We start from the raw sequence: 23,515 nt of genomic DNA, 5'->3' as shown, positions 1-23,515 counted from the left end.
ATGTTAAAAAAAACTACAACTCCTACTTCAGCAGAACACACACGAACGACAGAGTAATACTGATGACGTTGATATCGGAAATTACGTAACAACAACACCCCCTGGTGATAATCATCGAACTATTCGATACGTAGCAAAAGAAAGTTGAAGTTTTCCCGTGAAGTTTAAGCGTATATTCTTCCCATAAAGAACAAAGAACAAAACTAGCGGAGGAATACAGTTTATTTTCGATAAATTAGCATTGTAGTCGCCAAAAAGTCTTAACCTAAATGTATTTCGTCAATCGTTCACAGTATACACATCGATAAGGCGGAACCAGTGTGTAAACAATAAATAACGAAAACGGTAGATGTTGCCTGCAATTTTCATTAATCATAACATTTAAATTCAGCCACCTTATTATATAATAGCACCGGGTCGGAGTGGAAAGTTCAGTGTACAATGACGTCACGGGCCCCGGGTTCGAATCCCGATTAAAACATGGATGTTTGTGTTTGAGTCTGACATGAATAATAAAGAATACAAGTGAAGTTCCCCGTGTATAATTATAGTACCGTGCCATGAAGGCACATTTAGGGGATGTGGGGGGTAGGGCCCCACACATTATCGATCGACATTTTGGAAGTGATGTGATCAGCACAACGCTCCGGCCGCCTTTACCTCCCAGGGTTGCCTATTTATTTGAGACTGGGTGAGCCCCCGAGTCGCTTTATGAGGGGAAAAGGCCGGTAAAATTCAGACATTAGATCCCCCACCCCGAGAATCGAACCCGGGTCTCCCGCATGAGAGTCAGACGTCATACCGATTTTTTTTCTTTTTTTTTAAAAGGAATATTCCTATGCGGAAGTATCCCCCGACAAACACAAACATCCATGTCCTAACCGGGATTCGAATCAGAGACCCCTGCCGTCGTAGTGCGCTGAACTAACTAGCGTTGTTAAAAGGTCCAGAGGAACCCATAAATTCTAATGGCTTCTATTGGGTTCCGCTGCAGAACCGGAACCTTTTTTTCTAGCACAATTTAAATTCGGTCCAAGCTGTGTATTGTTACATTGAAAAAAGGTTCCTGGACCGTATTTTAATTGTTCCTGAAAAAAGGTTCCTGGACCGTATTTAAATTAATGCGGGGAAAAAAGGTTCCTGGACCGAAATGAAATTCTTCCGTAGAAAAGGTTCCTGGACCGAATTAAAATTCATTCTGAAAAAAAAGGTTCATGGACCGAATTGAAATTCATCCGGAAAAAAGGTTCCTGGACCGAATTGAAATGATTTAAATATCAAAAGGTTATACACTGTTCAGAACTCATTTTCGTTTGCTGATTTTCTCTCCGGGATTGAATTTATTTACAATTACAGATCAGGCTCGTGGCCGATTAAAAGTTGCCTTCTAAAAATGTCCGCGAGTACGTTTTACATTGGAATGTCACACTGCGGTTGTAGAAAACGTAGCGCAGGGAATAAATCAAATCGCTGTTGTCCTCTCGTGGACCAGGTTCAAAAACTCCCTTGTCGATACTGTACATAACGCAATGGACTATATTAGTGTGGCGTCACATTGAGTTCAAACAAACCCGTCACGTGTTGCTCCGGCATCCGATCGAGGAACCGCAGCCAACGGACGAACTTAAACATGCATGGTTGTGTATCCACACGCCAGATCCTTGTTGGCCTGCAACGGGTATACTGCGTGGAATACGGTTACTATTTAAAGAGGTTCGGACTAAGATCTGATGATAAGTGCCAGAAATGTGGAGTAATAGTACTGTAGATACACCGGAACACGCCCTTTTAACTTGCGAGAAATTTGACGACGTCCGAATTCGGCGTCTCGAGGACTAATTTAAGAAGAGGCTCATTCCAGCACATGGCGAGCTGCCAGCAGACCTTCAATATCGTCAACAAGTTTGCAGATATAATATCAAGCTATGAGGAAATCGAGCATAGAAGATCTGACCCCACAGAGAGAGATACCACTCTTGGCTCTACTATACGTAGGACTGTCGCAGTTCAGGATGTACCTAGGAGATCAGCTCGAGTACTGAGATCAGCCATTACTGTGGCCACTGAGGAAGATCATCAGCAAGAAGAGATCAGGAACTACGAGACAACTTCCCTAATAGAAGACGTTTCTTCATAACTTCCATTAGAGGTAAACCGCTGGAAGAACTCGAAGCAGATTCGTAGTGCAGACCTGTTTCCAACAAGAGTGGATGCTGTGCAGCAGAAGATGACCAAGCACTCCCTAAGCTTCTGGGAGAACCTTTAGTCCATCTTACTTTATTTTATCTTCTGCATCTTGTGGTCGGCCTTCTTGGTCCGCCCGCAGTTCTCATCTTGTAAATTTTCTGTATTATATTCTCTCTTACTGTATATTATTCCATGCTATCTATTGTTCAGGGTGGTCTTCATTTGAAGGCCACTCCAGTTTTCTACGGGCCCTATTGGACCCTGAATTATTATCTCTATATTTTATGTATTATATATTATTTTATATTTATCATATGAATCTTATTCTATATTATACTTATGTATGCTCCTCGAAAACTTCTCTAGATTCTCAGACTCTAATTTCAAACATCTCGTTTTTATCTTAGGTACCGAGATCTATATTACTCGCTGTTGTGCGATGGAAAACACATATAGTAACAAGATTAACTGAATTCATTAAGGAACTCACAAAACAACGTAACACTTTACATTATAACGAAACTACGTTCACCATTCCAGGTGTTTGCACAGACTCATGTCTAGCAACAGTAGCTTGTTTCTTCTTCCTCTAGGAGGCAGCACTACATTCCTCCCAGAGTTACAAAAAAATTAACAAGGGTACCCGTATCTGTCAGGGGGTACCTTAATCCTGGTTGATCTTCTAGGCACATGACTAGTGGATCTTGGTCGTGGAGCAGCGTCAGGGTCTGGGGATTGATGGTCATCAACGTCTGGTTGAGGTGGGGTAATTTTGGAATCTGAATTTCGGTTCTCCGCCGCGCCTTCTGGTCCGGGTGGACTATCATCATCCCAGGTTTCTGGATTGTTTAGTTGTCTGTGTATCCTGTGACGAATCCAACGTGAATGTACCACTCTTTGAGATCCATCTGTAAAGCGCACTTTGCAAAGGTGAGTGCCACCCAACCTTTCTACAATATCTGCCTCGTTGAAGTTAGGTGACAAGTGCTTCGGTGATTGAACCATACGGTTTCGGTAGGTGAAAATGTCCTGTATGGTTTGCTGTGGTTGCTCCTAGGTTTCAAGAAAGGAGGAGCTTCTGTCCTCTCGTCATCTCTATTATGATCACCACCTATACAGTTCCACCATGTTCTTGGAATGAAGGTAAGGACTGAGGCTGCAGGAAAACTACGTTCCTCTCCCAACCGGGAATTCCTCAAAAACAGCAGGTACTCTGCTAACTTTGCATCGAACTGTAAAGAAGTCAGATGTGGATGTTCATGCAACACCTTCAACATGCCAGTCTTCACCGTGCGTACGTACCTCTCTGCGAGCTCGTTGCCAGGACTGTGGTACGGCGGTATTGTGATATGTTCGATCCCGAACTGCTGGCAAAAAGAACGGAACGTGATGCTGCTGAAAGTTGGACCATTGTCGGAAACTATTGTCTGTGGAATTCGGAGAGTCGAGCATGACTGAAGAATCCAGCGTATGGTCTCTGGTGTATCTAACGACGATACTGGCCAGACATCTATCCAGTGACTGTAAGCATCCACAAGCAACAGAAACTTCCTCCCAGCCAAGAAGAAATGGTCTACGTGGAGTCTTTGTCCTACGGATCTAGCTTCTGGCCACCTATTACCTGAACCTTTCTTGACCTTCGGACTTGAGGATCGACAAGTTTCCTCTTCAACTGATCTTTCCTTGATAGAAGACAATCCGCTATCCGATGTATGTGCAGCATCTTCACTTAACGGCACGTGTATGGTGTTCGACATCGGCTTCATTACGACTACACCAGTGTTAGAAGAAATGACTGGATCTGAATTCGACTGCGAGTGTTGAAGTTGCTCAATCTCTGTAGATATCCCTACCACAGAACTTGCCGACTCTGAGCGTAACAGTAGCGTTCTCCAATCCGGAGTAACGATATCTAACCAGGTACGACCTATGAGTGGATAATTTAGATGTTCCTTGCACAAAATAACAGGAAGTAAGTCGATCCTGAGTGTGTTAGTTCCAGTTCAGCCTGTCCTTGCACTGAAAGAGCATGTTTCCCTACGCCATATATTTTTATAGAGGAATGGTTAATATCAGCCATTGGAAACCAGCTCCTGAATGAATCCGCTTTGAACAGAGTTACGGCAGATCCTGTATCGAGCTCACATTGAATAAACTTGCCGTTAATAAGTAAATCCTTTAACATTGGATTCTTTGATAGAGAATAATTGGACGTAGGTGACCCGATGATGTGTGAGTCACAACTGTATGAGACGACACTAGGTAACCATGTTGTTTGCTCATCAAGTGAACTTTGAGATGTTGACATCTGTAAATTTGTGTGTTCAGTAGTTTGCCCTACGTTATAACTATTAGGTTTCCGTTTAAACTTCTCTCTCTTCCTACACCGCTTTTGCCAGTGACCACGTTTCCTACAGAATGAACAAACAGAATCCTTGGCTGGACAGTTGTATTTAGAATCATGTTTGTACGTACAGTTAAGACAGCTGTAATCAGTATATTTCATTCCGTGAATCGTTGGATTAGACGAACTATAAGTATGTTGTTTTGTATGTTTGTCCCCTTGCACTGTTCTTCTTGGAAACTGGATTGAGATGCGTGAAACTGTTGACTCTTCCTTTACATTTTCTGATCGAATTAACAATCGGGTTTCTTTCTCTAACATTTCATTTTGTAAGGTCAGTTCCTGACATTGCTGAAAGGTTAGTGACTGTACTGAAAGCAACTTTCTTCTAGTAACTTCAGATCGTATGCCCAATACTATCTGTTCAACTAAAGCTTCGTCCAGATAATTGCCATAGTTACATTTTATGGCTTGTTGCTTCAGCCTTATGAAATAATCAGAAACGGTTTCACCTTCCTCTTGCACACAACGTCGAAACTTATGTTCAACAAACTTATTAGTTACAGGTTTGTAGTGTGACAAAATACTATCCTTCAGACGAGAATACGACAGATTCTGTACAAGGTATGGTGCAACTACATTTTTTAAGACTTTAAATGCCTTTGCACCTATAAAGGCGATGAGTATAGGAACTCTCTGATCATCGCTGAACTTTTGAATGATACACAACTGTTCGAAACGTAAGAGATAATCTTCAATGTCCTCTGAATCTTCGTCGAAAGCGTTAAATGTCAAGTTTGTGTACATATTTATGACTGTAAATCCAAACGTTTAACCTAACAACTATGAAAAGTGAGTTTTCACTTATAATTATACTTGATCTGCGTCGGATCACAATGTATCTATGAACGTGACAAAGCCTTTGTACGTTTCATGATTATAACTTGGTTCTACGTTAGAAGGAATCTTGATATATATATTTACATCACACTATTTTTGTAAGACTTAAACAATGTAGACGGTAATCCTTACAGTGTTATGACAAATTGCGTCAAACCGACACGTTTATGATTGTTCCAACAGTTTGTTGTACTAATGAGGACAGTCAGTTCGAATAGAATAAACTTACGGAAATGTAAGGTTCTTGCAAATGCTGCAATCCATGAAGAGTAAAGTTATTTTATACCGACTGCGCCATAATGTTGTGCGATGGAAAACACATATGTTAACAAGATTAACTGCATTTATTACACAAACTCACAAACAACGTAACACTTTACATTATAACGAAACTACGTTCACCATTCCAGGTTCTGTTTGCACAGACTCATGTCTAGCAACAGTAGCTTGTTTCTTCTTCCTCTAGGAGGCAGCACTACACTCGCCTGTCTTCTTATTTAAACTGGTGTAGAAGCGGAGATTCCCAGAACATAGTTAACCAGTCAAAAATATATCCTTCACTCCAGGACCACGAAGAATGCCGCACTCAGCAGAAGCACCAACGACAAATGATAGCTGAGTGAGAAGGTATAAGAAGTGAGAGTGGTGGCGGAGGTTCGCACCTTCGTGTCCCCCTATACTGCGTGTAGATGAGATTGACTTTTGGGAGCCTTCTTAAAGGCACACATTTGAAGGGGTTTGTACGTAAGGCCCACTCATTTATAATTTAGGCCATTTGAGGCGGTGATGCGATCACCACCACGCCACGGCCGCCTTTACTCCCCATTGTTGTCCACAGGTACCGATTAATTAAAGGCTGAGTGAATCCCAGACCCACTCCGTAGAGGGACATGACTGGAAAATTTAACACAAGAAATCCCACAACTCTAAAATCGAACCTGGCATGTCAGTCAGACGTTCTAATGATTTTTTTTAACGCTGATGATCTCCTTTTTCATTTCAATTTCATTTCATTGGAACACTACTACAGCTCTCATGGATTTCAGTAAAATTATTAATTAAAAAGTTCGTCCAAGAAATCAAGATATAATGATAATGAAACTGATTTGAGCCTGGTACAGTGGGATCGATAAGTATTGCTCAGCAAATTGTCCATGACTATTTTCATTTGTTTTTTTATCTCCATTCTACGTATTTTTAAGAACTATATTTTTACGTATACTGGTTCAGAGGTTGTAAGGAGATAATTTGGTGATTTGTGTCAGTTCTTGAAGTCTCATTGCAAAAACCAAAGGGGGTAAACGTGGTGATGGACGAATTGCTTGGTAATACTTATGGATCCCACTGTACAGCTAAATTTAAAGCTACATAAATACATCGTCATCGGTTTGTTGTTGTTTTTTATTTCGATTCATGATCAGTATTAATCTTTGGTGACAGAGTGTTGTGATCCGTCGAATCACCAAATATTTTAGAAGAGGTCAAGGTCCTGCCCAGGGTATGGACATTTCTTTGTCAGTGAACCTGATCGTCACGAATATCCTAAAATAGTAAAAAGCGACGCAAAAAAATACAAATACAAGTGACCATTATTTATAACGTGGTCGTTAGTACAATGTGTAGTAGCCTATGAATGAGCTAATTTCATATAATAAAAAACATACTTTATGATAGTCCAAAATTTCCACGAAAAAGTCCAACTGCAAAAAAGAACACATACACTGACAGTAATTATGATCTTATGCATTAAATATTACAGCATAGAACATACAAAGATGATAAACATATTTATTCTTAAGGACACATTTTTTATTGCTTCATGAGACCAATACAAAAATAATCACTCATCAATAAAAACCACTATACACAAATATTCAGTACATCGACAATGTATTTTTCCTCTCTTCAAGTAAAGCGATTCCCACACTGGAATTATCATCGTCAGAAAATATAACAACAGTTGTGTGTTTCATAGGTTATATGAATAATATATTATCATTGCTTTCAATTATCCATGCTCCACATTTCACACAGTGAAGTATGGAAGCATGGCTATGCATTGCTTTGTATTATATTAACATTCTTGCACCAAAGGTAGAACAAAGACATGTTGTTATTGAAATTCTTGCAAATGCAAGATACAATTCACTGGACCACTGGGAGCATAGAACTATCTTTTATTCGATTTTTGCAGTTTCATATTGAGACTTTTGAAGTTATATGTCCTGTCTTTATGATATTAATACAATAATGGAAGATTTTCTTTATATACTAATTAAAAAAAAATAAAAACAATATTTATTAACATAATTTTGTGAATCAATAATAAATCAGAAAATAGAATTACATCTAGACAGGATAATACTGAATAAATATTAAATCTGTGTTCATTAAAAGAAATGTTTTAACAAGGCACAGGTGAAACATGCAAGAGTATATAGCAATATAAATTTAGGCATAAGAGTTCATACTCCCAAGTACATGTTAGGTCCAATCCTAATAAAAATTGTTTACAATTCTCCTCAGATATACATACATATGATGTCAATGGCTTTATGTTCAACGAGTAAAAATAGCTTATTAACATACGGAATGTACATTGTTTTTTATCATTCACTCCCCACAAAAAAAAAAAAAAATATTCATGAACTATCCTTTCAGCTATTTATAACGGGTATTTACATTATATAACTACACATGTAATAAAACAAAGACTGACAGCATCGCGAATAAAAGCATAATGTAATAACACTATTTACAAAAAAAGCTATAAATAAAACATGAAAAAATGTCAAGATGTGCCAACACTGAAGAGGTCCGATTTTCTGAATGAAATTTGTGATTTAGTAGAAAAAAGTTGATTCTTGGAAATTGTAACATTTAAGTTAAAAATTGCTGTTGGCAATAGGTGAAATGAACACAACAAAAAATGGAAGGTCAAAGACAGAGCTTCCATTCGTATAAACAACAATTGGAAATGAGCATAGTTAGACAAACGTATTACCTAAGCTCCCAGCAAAGTCAAACTATTTCATACTTAAGTTCCTTTTAGCAATCATAAACAAGTCAAAGAAACAAACACATAGTTTGAAAAAAAAATGTATATACCTTTTGTATGTTTAGTTTGAATTGGCTTCCGTAAAAGTAAAAACCCATATTTTGAAACAAGGTTAAATCTGGGAACAATTAAGAGTGCATTGGAAAATACATTAAATAACATTAAGTATGACACAATCATTCTTCAGAAAAAATGTAGAAAAATGTATCTTTTTAATTTAAGCTGACCTTTTAAAATGTATAATTATATTCAGGAATGTATCAATATATAACGCAAACCAAGGTTCAAACAGGTAATGTACGATTAAAGGATAAATCTGTGAAGAACTATCTTCGAGACATTAAGAGAGGTGCATAATATTTTATTGCTTTAGTAAATAGATACAAGTGTATTTACTTGTCTATTTTTATAATGAAGCATTATCTTAAGAACGTATATTATTTTTTATCTACGTGAGTACACAAATATTGAGTATAAACGTAGTTAACAAGCTCCGCATTGATAACTTTGAGCAAAGAAAACATCATGGTATCCATGTCTCCTATGTTTAAATGTAACAAAAAAAAAAGTTCATATCCATGATTGTTGTTAAAATAAAAAATCGTTGATTCTTACATTTGCTAAAGAGAATTGGCTAATTGGGACTGGACCTACAGTTTTAAAGTAAGATCCGCACCATAGTGCGGGGGGCAAAAAGGGGCAAAAAATAGGGGGGCAACTACTCCCCACTGCTTAAAGGTATAACGCACTGCAAAAGGTTTGCAAGAATGTTTCATTTTTGTGCCGGTGTATCTACTAAGAATATTTTTTATACTATATTTGTTCCACTGAGAATAAATAGTACAAGAGATAAAGTAACACCAATTAAGACCGAAAAATTCTGCTTCAATATAGATATTCTTGAATACACATTTATGTTGAATTCAGGAAACAAACAACAAACTTATCCTTTAATCATAGTGAACAACCATGGAAAGGAATTTTGTCGTGTAAATATGGACAGCAATATTATACTACTTGCACCAGAATCATCATCTTTACTTCGTTATCACAGTAGAAAGATTTTCACACATGTGAAGTATATCAGGAGATCGGGTTGTGGAAAAATGTTACACAGGAATATTGTAATGTTCTTATTTTCTCTGACAAGAATTCAGTCCACAAAACTTATATTCCTGTGATAGTACTGGCCTAGCTATTTTTATGTGTGAAAAATGAAGCGAGTACAAACCATATAGGGAAGTTAACAATGTGGTAAGCTCAAAAGGAGAAAAAAATATAATATCTTGCTGAATAGAAATATGCGACAGCAAGTGAATGTGCAGGTACTGTTACACGAAAATTTACACAACACACTTTTGGCCCCTATATTTGTGTTCAATTAATTGACAGTAATTGTGCAACTCTTCGTGTGGAAAATTACAGTACCAACCTTGTAGCCTTAGAACTTGTATGGAGAGGTAACACAATTTTAAAGAAACGTACAAGAGGCGACAGAAATATAAAACAACAAAAAAAAAAAAAGTACGAACTCTGCAAGGACATCGCAACCAGTAACTGAAGAGTGAACAATTATGGATTTTAAGTACACTGACGCACCCACACACATGAACCAAAAAACAACAACAAAAAAGCAACTAATGGTAAATATAGTTATTTACAAGGTATGAATGAAGTGCGAGTATTACTGAAAAATAACCCCAAAAACTGACAACTTCCGTACCAAGTTATACCCACAATGTTATCATACATCCATGTGTTAACATGTCAAACTATGGTATGCAAATTTATCACACAGTCAACATTCTTTTCATTCATGTTGAGGTTGCTACTTCGCAAGTTCGGCTTACAAAGCAAACATTACCATTGACACAAGTGTGATTTGAAATCGCACTCGAAAACTGGCACTTAATATATTAAGTGTAGTGTATAATAGGAACCTTATAGCAAATTATAACATTAAATAACAACTGAGAAATGTATTCTTTTTTACTTTAAGTGTTCATGGGACCATATAAATTTGTAACAATTGAAAGCTACCCGTCATTTGCAACCTTTTTGCAATGAAATTCTGGAGGAACAGATTTGTTAATTAACTTAATGATAATTCATGAACAAATGAGTTTTTACTAATCAAATATTATATTTCAAATGCACCTAAGATTGAACTAGGTACCATACAGATCTCATCACGAAGCCTTAGAAAATATTGCAAAATTTTACAAGAGGCTGATTGGAGTTTAATAAATAATGTGTATAACTTCCAAATATACAAATACTTATACCTCTTACAATAAAATTAATAACTATTGAAGGTAACAAGTTCAGTGGAAAACATAATCACCACTTTTGCATGCTTCTGGTGAACTTTTTTTTTCCCCCACACTACCATGGAATGAAGTTTATTTGTAAAAACTAAATGAGATTCAGTTCTTAAAATGGGATAATCAGAAGATATTTTATACACAAGGAATGCATTATTATGTCGGGAGGGCATAACATCTGAAATAATAATAATTTTGTGAGATTACTGGTCAGCACTCACACAGGTACTTGAATGTTCATACATATATTTATAATAATAATAATGCAAATATATTATTTCTTCTTGGTTCTTATTTACACTAAATTTTCCTCCAACGTGGTCCGTCGAAATAAAAATATCTCATCTAAGTCTCACGAGGAATCACTAACTTACACAAGACTATAACTTCTGTATTCTTCATGGGTGGTAAACTGTAGTTCCACGTAAATCACTGAGCATTAGGCCACAACTTACGAAGAACTACAATAGTCCCCGTGTCTTGCAGGTGTCTAAAAATGCAGGTAAATGTCTTGAAGTTTGCCTTAGAGCTATAAAGTCCACGAGTTTCAATGTCTCTTCATGTGGAGGGACAGGTGGTCGGACCTTGAAAATGACCTTTGACACAACTGACACTTGAAAGGTTTTTGACCCGTGTGCTTTCTGTAGTGGCGTGTGAGTTCGTCGGATCGCGCAAACTTCCATGTGCAACCTTCCCAGGTACACTGGTACGGCTTCTCACCTGGAAAACAAAAGAAGTACGCATCAAATGCATGTTTTTTTGTCAAATTATCGCATCAGAATGAGTAATAGTAATTTTTCACACTGACTTCTTTTACAAGCCCTGACACAACTAGGAATTCACTGAATGTTCTTAAAGAATGATAGAAAGATAGACAGTACAAACAAACAAAGGCATTATTTAACTTAGAATATTCTTGATGAATCATATAAACTTATAGGTACAGACACATCAAGATATCATTTAACTACAGTAGAAATTCACCGAGTGTTCTTGATGAATCATATAAACTTATAAGTACAGACACATCAAAATATCATTTAACTAGGAATTCACCTAATATTCTTGATGAATCATATAAACTTATAGGTACAGACACATCAAGATATCATTTAACTAAGAATTCACCGAATATTCTTGATGAATCATATAAACTTATAGGTACAGACACATCAAGATATCATTTAACTAGGAATTCACCGAATATTCTTGATGAATCATATAAACTTATAGGTACGACACATCAAGATATCATTTAACTACAGTAGAAATTCACCGAGTGTTCTTGATGAATCATATAAACTTATAAGTACAGACACATCAAGATATCATTTAACTAGGAATTCACCGAATATTCTTCATGAATCATGTACAGATAAATGAAGGTAGAGGTGTCATTTCAGTACGAATTCACAGAATATTCTTAGACAGCCTAATATAAACATATAGACACATCTGGGTACACTAGGAATTTAATGATTTTTGTTTCCCAACGTTAGAAACATATAGTACGAACACATAAACTAAAACATTAATACAATACCAGTAGTTGCTTGTCTTATTTCGGAAATGGAATGCATTTCAGAAATATTATTCAGACTTAAGTAGCTGGATATTTCCTGAATTCCTGTTTTTATTTCCGTATTATTGTTTAATTGTAATGTAAGCTTTGTCTCAATCTGCTTTTAAGCTAGTGCTACAACCATATTGGCCAGTGGCATGGCAAGATCTGGGGGGTTAGTGGTGTTGAAAAAAAAAAAAGGAAACGACATAACCAATTACAGTTTACAGTTATCAACTCTTATCTGCTACTGTTGACTGTGAGAATATGGATCCAATATATTCCACACCAAGAGACATTCCAAACAGGTCCATTACTGCAAAATTGAGAGAATCAGAGTGATTCCTCAACATGAGAGTGTAGAAAAAGTCATATCAAGCCTAGTTCATGAACAAGAATAGGTTCAGCTGTTATTTTCCTGCAATATGTAGTCTTCAGCCACCAGGAAACGATACCTTATCTTCCTTTTCCTGGTCATCCTCCACCCTCAACACTTGACACGCGCCATCATCGGTTAAGTATGCAAATGGCAGGTTGAGAGGACCGCCAGAGAGGGACCATGGCGCCAAAGTCTTCATGGGCGGAGTTTGCCACACGCTTTGATGTGAAGACCCTCACGTTCGCACCTTATACAATTCGTCTCAGACCAACGCCTCGTATAATACAAACACCTGAAGGTAATCCAATTTGGCGAAAAAGAAACCATGTAAAAAAAGTAAGACAGATTTGTATCTACAACAACAATGAAAACACCAACAGGCCTCATCCGAAGAGGTTATTGAAAATCATGGCACGAAAGAGTTGAGATCTTGCTGAGAGATAGTCATGTAGGTTGTGCTACTCCCAGCATCGGCACGTTACTACGTCATATAGAAGACCTAAAGAAAGTTCTACACACACACACACACACACACAACTGGTGATTCCAACTAGGGGTAATGTGCTAACCTCAAGTGCGCAGTACACAGGGAAGATGATGAGGGTGTCCAAGGGTCACAACTATTCCTGTACGTCCAATTTACACCCTAGGACCTCCCATCAGCACGACCTCCCTCTGGAATCGTGAGTGCAGCCATCAGGATATGATGAATGTGGTGCTGTTCTTTCAGGAGCGTTCGAAGTTGTCTGACAGCAATTATGTCGGTGAACGATTCATAACCGGATCGACTGGGAGAGTTTGAAATGGTTTCTGTCCGTGTTTTATGACTGGCATGTTCCATTCTCACTTCTTAACATACATCAGCAGCTATAGGTGATAGGAACAGTACCTGTTCCTGTAGCGCAGCACAAGGTGGGCAGAACAAGGATGGAATTGTAAGACCTCTTACGACCGATAACTAAATATTATGATCATTTCTGTTTGGTATACAAAGGTCATGTTTAACGGTTTGACTAGATTTACTCGTATAAACAGCGTATTCAATAGAAATTTCAGAGACAAATGCATTCCTGGTTGCTGTTTTACCTAAATGGAATTGTATCTGTCGGTGCTGCTACAACGATATTCCAGAGACCCGAGTTCGAGTCCTGGTCGAGCTCGGATTTTGCACTGAAATTTCTACTTAGTACATTTCCTGTATGTGCCAAACAGTAAACTTGTTCAATAGTTTCATTCGACTTACGAAGAGATTGTTCAATTGTTTTACCTGATTACTACAAGAGCTACAGATTTGTTTGATTAATAAAGAGCTTCTTCAACATGTTGGTTGCTGTATAATGAGATTGCTCGCTAGTGTTTCATTCACAAACAGTTCGTTCAACAGTTTCGCTTTATTCATAAACAGCTTGTTCAACAGTTTTGCTACATTTATAAACAGCTTGTTAAATATTTTATCCTCGATTGATAAAGAGCTTGTTCAATAGTTTTACTCGGCTTATAGAGAGATTGTTCAACGGTTTGGGCTGATTTACAAGGAGTTTGTTCAGCAGTTTTGCTTGATTTATAACGAGCTTGTTCAACAGTTTTCGTTAATTTATAAAGAGCTTGTAAATAGTTTGGCATCATTCACAAACAGCTTAATTTTTTAACAATTTTGCTTGATTTATAAATAGCTTGTTCATTACTTTTTACTCGATTGATAAAGAGCTTGTTCAACAGTTGTGCTTGATTTATAAATAACTTGTTCAACAATTTTGGTTGATTTAAAAGATTTTGTTTTACAGTTTTAATTGATATGAAAAGACCTTCTTCACAAAACTTAAGTATCTGTGCAAGCCCGGATTTCCCAATAGGCCTCATAGGCCCGGGCCTAGAGCGGCACTTTGGTAGGGGCGGCACGATTGTTTGTTTTAAATTTATAAGGAATACCTAATTCTAGGATTGCCTCTATTTTCCTCTGGACACACGAATGGAATGACTTAATGTAGTTGTATTGTAAATATAAGTTAATGAAGAATATTTCTTAAGAGAGATAGGCTAGCAGGGCTCGGAACTAGTTTACTAATTTGTTGTTTTAATTACCGACGTTGTTGCTTCGAATGTACAGTATTGTGCTGAGCCGGGTCGGCGATTGCGGCAAGAACGTGGAGCCTGCCGCTTGCTTTTGAAAGACAACACCGGCTGGGCTGCGTTCCAGGAACGCCGTTCCTTGTTACTGCCAGCATTGGCCACATATCGAAAGCATGTGATTCGCGTTGAATTGTTGAGAATTAAACTGTCGGCGCAAGCATTATTAAAGGGGTTTCGCATTGTACTATTCTACTGTTAGTTGCTCGAGAATAATATTCAAGAAGTAGGTGGTGTGTCGCGTCTCGCGTGTCAGAATGTTAAAATGCAATTTATATAATTTATGTCATATACCTTTGTTACATTTTTTGTATGATGGTATGTACCTATCACTTAAATAAAGTAAAAATAAAAGTCTTCTCTGAAAAACAAGGTAAATGTTAAAATGTAATATGTAAAGGTTGTTTTTTTAAGAGTGATAAAACTTTGAATTGAAATAAAACACATAAAAAAATAAGTTTGAAGCCAATTGTGTTTTTATTTGAAAGATAACTTTCTGACATTTACTTTTTGAAAATAATTTCCGGCATATATTCACCACGACTAGCTGTGATGAACCGGATTCGATCAGTCCAATTTTGAATCACTTTTTCAAGTAATTGGGGACGTATGTCGTTAATAACACGAGTTATGTTGGCTTCCAAAGCGTCAATTGTTGCTGGTTTATCAGCATAAACCAGAGACTTTAGATATCCCAAAGAAAATAATCCAGTGGCGTTAGGTCCCATGATCTTGTGAGGCCAATTCACTGACAGCACCGATATTTCTGAAGTGCTCTAAACGTTTGGCGAACAGAACATTGATTTTGGAAATATATTTCCACAATTTGTAAACGTTGTTGCGGCGTCAGTCTTTCCATGATCATTTGTCAATGCTCACTGATATGAAACGACAAAACAACATGTCATCAAAACAAAACAAATGACAGCTATCCCTATCGAAAATTCTATCACTCTTAAAAGAACACCCTTTATATATATAATTTATGTCATATCGCTTTGTTACATTTTTTGTGTGTAATTATAATTTAATTAATACTGCATGCCGTTAATAGTAAAAATAGTAATACAGAAAATAATGATTTTTTTCATTCTTGATAAACGGTATGGGGGGCGCCAAAAAGGTAAATCCGGACCTGTATCTGCGCTACGTTCATGCATTGCTATACAGTGAAACCCCCATGAAACATGGCGATATTCTGTGTCTTAAAGCCGACAAGGATCTGGCGACTAGTCAGAAGATTGTGCTCGTATGTTCATACATTCTGTATGACGGAAGAACTTAACTCTTACAGGCTAGCTGGTATCATCAACAATGATCGACAAAGAGTTAACGAGAGCAGACACTCTGACAATGGCTTGACATCATCGCCATTGGTCTCTACGTCTGCAATCGGAGGTTCGTAATAAAGCCCCTTTCAAACGGTCTTCACGGTAATAAGACCGGGTCGCATTTCCAGGAATCATCTTCGAGAAGGAAGATCACTTGATGGGAATCAGGGAGGACGTGAGGAAGAAGGAACTTTCGGGGCCGAACGTGATTTCATTTGGCGGACCTCGACAACAGGTAGAGCCGATTGATTCGAATCGCCTTTGCGGCCATTAGGCCAATCCACACGGCGATTTCCCATGCCGGCCGAGAGGGACAATGCTTCGAAGGGGGCGAGGTTGCACGTGCGATTACACGGGGCGCTGGGCGTGCAGCGAGACGCGTGGCTGTCTTGCGTCTTCTTGGAGAAGATCCGGAAATCTGAAGGTCCACTCCCAGCGGTTGGGATCTTTCTGGCGAGCTTTTTGCGAGACGGTTCTTTAGCGGCCACACCTGAAGTGGGGACTCAAAAGGGACTCAAAAGGAAACACTTCGTATAAAACAATGCACGCTGGCTGACTTTTGCACGATTTGGGAGGGATGGCATCTTCTTCGTCTATGGTCCTGACGCTATTCACTTATCGGACAAGCCTCAAACAACCTCACCGCTTTTCGCCTTCTCTGGGCTTGACCAACAATGAATTATTTATGCTAGGAGAACAAAATGTAACAAGCCTAACCTAACAACAAAGGCATTTCGCTTAAGAATGCATTTCGGCAGACGAGGCGGAGAGGTTGGTTGAGGCTTGTGCGATGAGCGAGACCCACTCTCGCCAAAGCCTGCATTTTCCATTTAATTATTCCTATTCTCTGTCCACTATAAGAATGAATTCAACGTAAACATATACACGTTGATTAATTAGGTTATTTTACGTCACTTCTCTTCCGATCTTGGCTAATCGCGGCGATACGAATGAATAGTGATGAGATGGATAAGGGACAAACATATATGGATGACACAACAAGAGCCTCACAGAAGATTATACTGGCTGTGAGCCCAGACGCCAGAGCCTCGTTAGTCTGCAAAATGCAGTCCATGATGTACTACGTGGGTAAGTTTGACATTTGGGTGTCCTCGGAAAGGGCCAACCCTTACACCCAAAGCCAATACATGTGGCCTAAGAGAAATCCTATTGAGGTTGGGGTTGAGTTTCTGTTTTTGCAGAGATATGCTAATAGCGACTGGACCTACAGTTTGAGTACGAGACGGCTACGCTACCACTACTGGATCGGGGAGGCCCAGAAATTGTACTCGTTATTCGAATGGCAGCAACAGCCTCCAAAATTAAATAAAAAAATTAGCCAGAGCATTATCTTGCTGCAATACTGCACTGTATTTCAACATCTGACCGCTTGGAATGATGGATGTAGATTGAAATCAAACGCAATATGCGAACACAGATATTTTATACACAATTACAATATAGATGATGGTTTTACTCTTAGGAGCATAACCAATCCCGTAATGGTCGCCAAATCAGCTATTAATACAAATAACACGTTTACGTAACTGCTTCATCATTATGTAATTCCATTGTTTCTCTGTGGAAACGTCACTGAAGTTAAGACATTGATATTATCCAGAAGGCATTCGATGGAGTCTTCAGAACTTCATTCCTGTGGCACAGCGTTTCAAAAGCCAATATTACAAATTGCTCATACGTTTTGCTGTAATCCATTGATCTCGGTTCGTTTTGGACTCAACTGGAATTCTTAGCTGTCTCTCAATAACCCTCGGGGAGGAGAAAAGAAATGTACCGAACCATTCTTCACGGGGAGACAGGAGAAAATATACTTCTTCTGTAACGAAATCGTAATCCTCTCTTTGAGGCAGGTTACCGATTGGGAGGCCTGACCGTTCGGGAACAGGTCAGAGAGTAACACCGCCTGCTGGAAGCGTTCAGCAAAGGTGGGGCAAAAAGATTTACAGGAGAGGACACAAATTTCACAAAGACAATTATCCGGTTCGCGAAAGGAATGCCACCGCTGACTTCTTTTGTCGAGTTAATCTTCCGAATTATGTAACAACAGTGGCATTCACAGATGGCGTATAAATCACGGGATCATCTCAGCGGTCGGCCATTTTTCCATGACCTGTATTCGTTCGCTGATTGCGTCGCTGAAGAATCTGCCAGATGTGGGCAGCAGTATTGTTAATCAAAGAAACCAACGCCTGCAGATAAATATGCCTCGACGTTATAAAAACCTTGCTGGTAGTGCATATAAATTACCGAAACGAGATGCATAACCCTGGTTTGGGGTAATTGTGGATAGCGCCAACAGATGGCTCTGCTGTTCCAATCCCAAAATTGTTCCTTGCAGGATGGAAAGTGAAGATTTGTCGACATGAAAATGAAGAACTAGAAATCAAGTTTCATGGTGTATTGAGGAGATACTTTCTACGATTTCATGTGGACACAAGTTAATAAATATCTAACCATAAGTTTTAGTTCCCAGTCCTAGAAAAATAGGTCGCTATTATAACCTCCGTACAATCACGGTAAAGACAATAGACTGGAGAATTAAATGAACTAACTATACTATAAACTATAATAGTATCCTAAAGCTTATATGGTTATCCATTTTTATCCATAAATCTTATGGAGAGGTTTATTGTCGATTACAAATTTAGTGATCGGTTAGTTCATTTAACTCTCCAGCCTAACTATTGTTTATTTTTTTTGAGGGGAGGGGACTCATCTCACCCAACAGGTCGGTAGGTGCCGGGACTTGCCCCGAGTTGATACATTGCTAGAGATGAGGTCTGCTCGAAAAGGTTTATCTAAATCTTATGGATTAAGTTTGAGCACTTCACATATTTCTTTCAAATGTAACTCTGGCAATTTAGTAATCTTACAATTACTTGTATCTTTTCTTATTTTACTTTGTTTCATGACACTTGAATAATTACTCACAACTATGAAGATGGATTATAATTAGATTAAATTGATGGACACTCATAGAGAGATAGCCATGCCCTGACAAAGTCTCGAACTTGGAACCTAAACAGGAGAGAGAGTTTGGGTAGACTGACTTGAATTTTCAATAAAGAAAAGAACAAATACTGGCCCTGTCTTAGAAAATCCATTTCCTAACTTGAAGAGAGTAAAGATAATTTCACCCCAGGTTGATTTAAATAGAAATTTAAATCACCTTAAATAAATAATTTATACAATAATGTACATAAGGATTTTGTAAATAACAGAATCACTTTTGGTGAAAGTATATTAATCTTGTAATAATTTAATTGTGCTTATTAATCTCTAAAAAAGGAAGCAAAATATATGTACAGATGGGGGTGAAGCTCATACGAAATAAAATGTAAACGCACTTAAATTTCTCTTGATTAAAAATTCAATAATTTTTGTAGGCAAATATAGGAAACATTTTGTGTTAAAATAATACAAAATGCTAATCATGTTAAACCGTAAATAATAATAATAATAATCCTTTGCGCAACAGCCCTGAAGGGCCTTGGCTTACCTACCGACTGCCGGTCTCCCTCCCACGCTTTCCTTCGTCACCTCTAAGCGTGGAGATCTTCAACCAGGATTGGAATAGTCGGGTGGTCAGCCCGACGTATCCCCAGCCGTTGTAGTAGATCTACGCGACCGGATTACGCGTACTCATTAGAAGCTCCCCAATTTCCTCACGATGGTGGGTTGCTACCGGCCCTATACACAGGCCGAAAATTCCCCGAGACTGAACCCGGGATCGAACCCATGCCGTTGTGCAAACTATCATTAATTCTTTTTCCAAAATTCAGCTACAAAGACTTTCAAAATATTTTTAGTTGCAATAATAAAGTATATTCAGAATTGTATTATTTTCACTGGAAGAAAAGTTACTGAAATTGTTATAGTTTCACTAACGCACTCAATAAACATTTCCATAGTAGTTCATATATATAGTATCAGAAACAGAAAAATGTATATTTACATATATTTTATTTATTTGATTTAATCGGACTGTTCAAATATTTTACAGGGCTTGAAAAACTCAATATGCTGATATTATAACATTAATATATAAACATTAATATAATAATGTTTGTGTATATCTATCGACCTGTTTTGAACCTTGTTACATTTGTACTTGGTGCAGAGTCTGAAGAAGACCTTGCTAGAAGGTTGAAACGTTACGTCTAGTTTATGTTTTATAATAAAATAAATTTCTGCCTTGGTCAGCATATTTGAGTTTTTCATATCATTGAAACAAGGCTTACTGGTGTTATAATTTACAGGGCTGTTTACTATAAACAGCCTTTCTATAAAAAATCGATATAAATTTTAAAAATCCGATTTAAATATAAAAAAAATCATAAAAAATGATTATTTAAAATAAAAAAAACATGATTTTTATCTACCCTGATTTCACCACGGCCCACCTTGGAGACCAGAAGTAGAGAAAGGACAAAAAAAAATAAAAAATAAATGAGCGGACGATACTCCGAAACTGGTACCCTCTCGCTTTGCAGGTCAACTGACAATGATCGCAATTTTCAGAACCAATTTGTAAGGCGTCGCCTCAAGCCTTATCCGGCTAATCAAGACAAAAAAACCCAAATGGGACAAGAAAACTTGTCGCTTTAACGACGATTCCCCATTATGCTAATGGTGGCTTGGCCTCGGCGTTAGTGACAAATTGTAATTGGTTCGCGAACAAAAACAAGAGACCTTTGAAAGGGCGAAATGGATCCGGCCGCAATATGCACGACAGCAACACTACAAGGTGTTCGCTTCTTCGCCTCCTCTCGATGGTGCAAGGCGGTAAATTGCCTGCAGAAACAAATGACTGCCTTAATAAGAAATTGATGAGGGAGTGGGGACGAGAGGCAGAATGAACCAGGAAACATGCACGAATGAGGTTGTTAAGTTAGAACGAGAAGAGATGAAATGAAGAGTGGGTACAATATACGGGGTGTCCGCGATTTTTTCAACCCGATTTGAAAATTCTTGCTTAACGGCAACTACTCTCGGGAAATGTTTAAAATGATCCCCCGACAACGTTTGTATTACACGGTTGCATGTTTAGGTGATCAGAAAGCAAAAGTTACCATAAGAAAAGGAAGTCCGGTTAGATTAACATCCGGCGACGTGAATGGCCAGATATATTAACTTGATTCTTTCTTTTAACTTAATTCTTTCGAGCAAGGCTCACTCTCCGGAAATCATCAACCGTACTCAAGCCCAAGTTCCTGGCGACCCCGAAATCGTCTCCAATTTATTAATGCTTAATTTTTAAACACTTTGATTGATTGATGTGGTTTATTTTACTTCGCCTTTCCGCCACTTTTGGCTAATCGCGAAGATGAGGATGAAATGGATGAATGAACACTCATGCACAGGCCGGGATTCGAACCCGGGATCCCTGGCGTCGAACGTAGTGCGCTGTGCTAATCACTCAGCAACTCCCATTAAAATCACCGATTTACTTCTACAAACACTCCTGATGTATTATCGAGACAAGATACATTTCTTTCGAGCCTTCGTGAGAAGAACGAGATATGGAACTTTATTCCCAAACCACACTGTAGTACTTAATTCTCGTCTTGGTACAATCTTTAACAAGGATAAAAAAGAGACGGGGGAGGGGGGGATTTAGAGGAAGACAGAGATACAGAATAAGTAAGAAAAAGAAAGAACAAGTGAAAGTAAGAGAGAAGTGAGTGAAGTAGATAAGAAAGAAAGACAGAGATAGAGAATAAGTAAGAAAAAGAAAGAACAAGTGAAAGTAAGAGAGAAGTGAGTGAAGAAGAGATGAAAGAGAGACAGAGATAAGTAAGAAAAATATAAAAAAGGAACAGCGTTGGGGGATATATCGACCAGGCGATATCAACTAGTCGATATATCGCACGATATTTTGGCGATATATCGCCGATATCACGATACGGAAAAAAATATCGTATCGTCTGTGACGGTATATCGCGATATCAAATTTCCGATATCGTCCATCCTTAGAAAGGAAGAGAAAAGTTCGTAAAGGCAAACACAGATAATGGTACTTCCACTGCACACACATACACATGACATGAAGATTGACTCATCAAGAAACCTGAGAGTATCGTCGACACCCGGTACAGTTGGGTGGCTACCCCATGCAAGATAATTGCACTATAATTGCATGCATTTTGCAGACTAAGTACAGAGTCGCACACCATAACGGAACCAGCGTAATGGCCGTGAGGTGCAATGCAATGCAATCGCTCGGGGAACACCTCTGCAACACGAAGATCATCTTTGCCAGAAAAAGAAAGAGTCACATGTAATTCCAGTTATCAGAAGATAATTTGCAAAAATGATTAACTCCATATGGTGCAGATACGTGTGGTATTTCCTCGGTAAATGGGGAAACTGTTCATGATATTATTCTTTGCGATGTAATTACTGTTTGTTTCGGTCTGATGAGAGGTGCAATGCGCTGAGTTCACTGTTGGGGAACATTTCAACCAATTTTAGCTACGCTGCAAGGTCATAAATGTTCAGCTAACCTTGATGCACAAGGCGAGATTTGCCACTAGGATGTAGCTTAGGAGCTGCAAGTCCAGGTGGCAGCACAATAATGAGACGCTGAAGGGGCAGAAATGAGACAAAGACCACAGCCCATCAGAATTCTTTAATATCCTGATAATAGCAAAATAAAATAACATGTTTAGTCCTTCTACTTGCTTATATCATGAAATAAGATAGAAGAAAGGAGTTTCTAGCATTTAAATAAGTTCTCACATCATACTCTCCCCGATTTCCACGTATACCGATACTAGAGCTCTCGCCACGAAAACAGTCCAGTCAAGGTCACGCCGCCCACGTACAGTGTTGCCAATAAGCAACAATTTCAACCGACGAAATTAACCGTATGCGTACAACGTGCGAAGTGTTGGTTGGGCAGCTTAGAAGAAGTGTGGCAACCCTGGATGGCCAGGGGTGCGGAGGAGTCAAGGGAAAGCTCCGACCTTGACTGAACTCTCTTCGTGGCGAGAGCTTTAGAAAATTGTAATAATTAAAAGTTGGTTCAAAATATTTATTAATATTCGTGTTAGTATTAAATGCATCAATTTACCAACATTTTTACTTTAAAATATTCAAGAATCGCATAAGAATATTAAAGTATACATGTTACGTTACCACAAAATTCAGCTTTTTTCACACAAAATTAGTGCAAAATAAAAAGAAACTTCGAATTTTGCATAATTTCCAAGATAATGAGACTACACGAAAGTGCTGCCTTGCAATTTTCGCGGATTCCGTGAAAGACCAAAATCCGGGAA

The 23,515-nt window shown here is 38.2% G+C and overlaps 2 protein-coding genes across 2 annotated transcripts in view; both read right to left on the bottom strand.

Annotated features, from left to right (window-relative positions):
- Positions 1–3,137: 3,137 nt before the first annotated feature.
- LOC145987026 (uncharacterized) lies at positions 3,138–3,953 on the bottom strand. The gene has a single exon (XM_083121488.1). It carries the CDS (start codon positions 3,951–3,953, stop codon positions 3,138–3,140), a length of 816 nt encoding a protein of 271 aa, XP_082977614.1.
- A 3,276-nt stretch (positions 3,954–7,229) lies between these two features.
- Positions 7,230–23,515, bottom strand: part of LOC145986657 (uncharacterized) — a 426,247-nt gene continuing 409,961 nt past the window's right edge. The window contains exon 6 of the mRNA XM_083120936.1: positions 7,230–11,533. Within this exon, the coding sequence (XP_082977062.1) occupies positions 11,361–11,533 (173 nt within the window). The 3' untranslated portion in view covers positions 7,230–11,360. The remainder of the gene's footprint in view (positions 11,534–23,515) is intronic.

Source organism: Lepisma saccharinum, chromosome 4 (assembly GCF_977018435.1).
Source record: "Lepisma saccharinum chromosome 4, izLepSacc3.1, whole genome shotgun sequence".
In the NCBI taxonomy this organism is placed as follows: Eukaryota; Metazoa; Arthropoda; class Insecta; order Zygentoma; family Lepismatidae; genus Lepisma; species Lepisma saccharinum.
This window is presented reverse-complemented; position numbering and strand designations above follow the sequence as displayed.

Excerpts from the sequence above, each read along its gene's own strand:
- LOC145987026 (XM_083121488.1), bottom strand. The coding sequence starts at position 3,953 with ATGAAGCCGATGTCGAACACCATACACGTGCCGTTAAGTGAAGATGCT.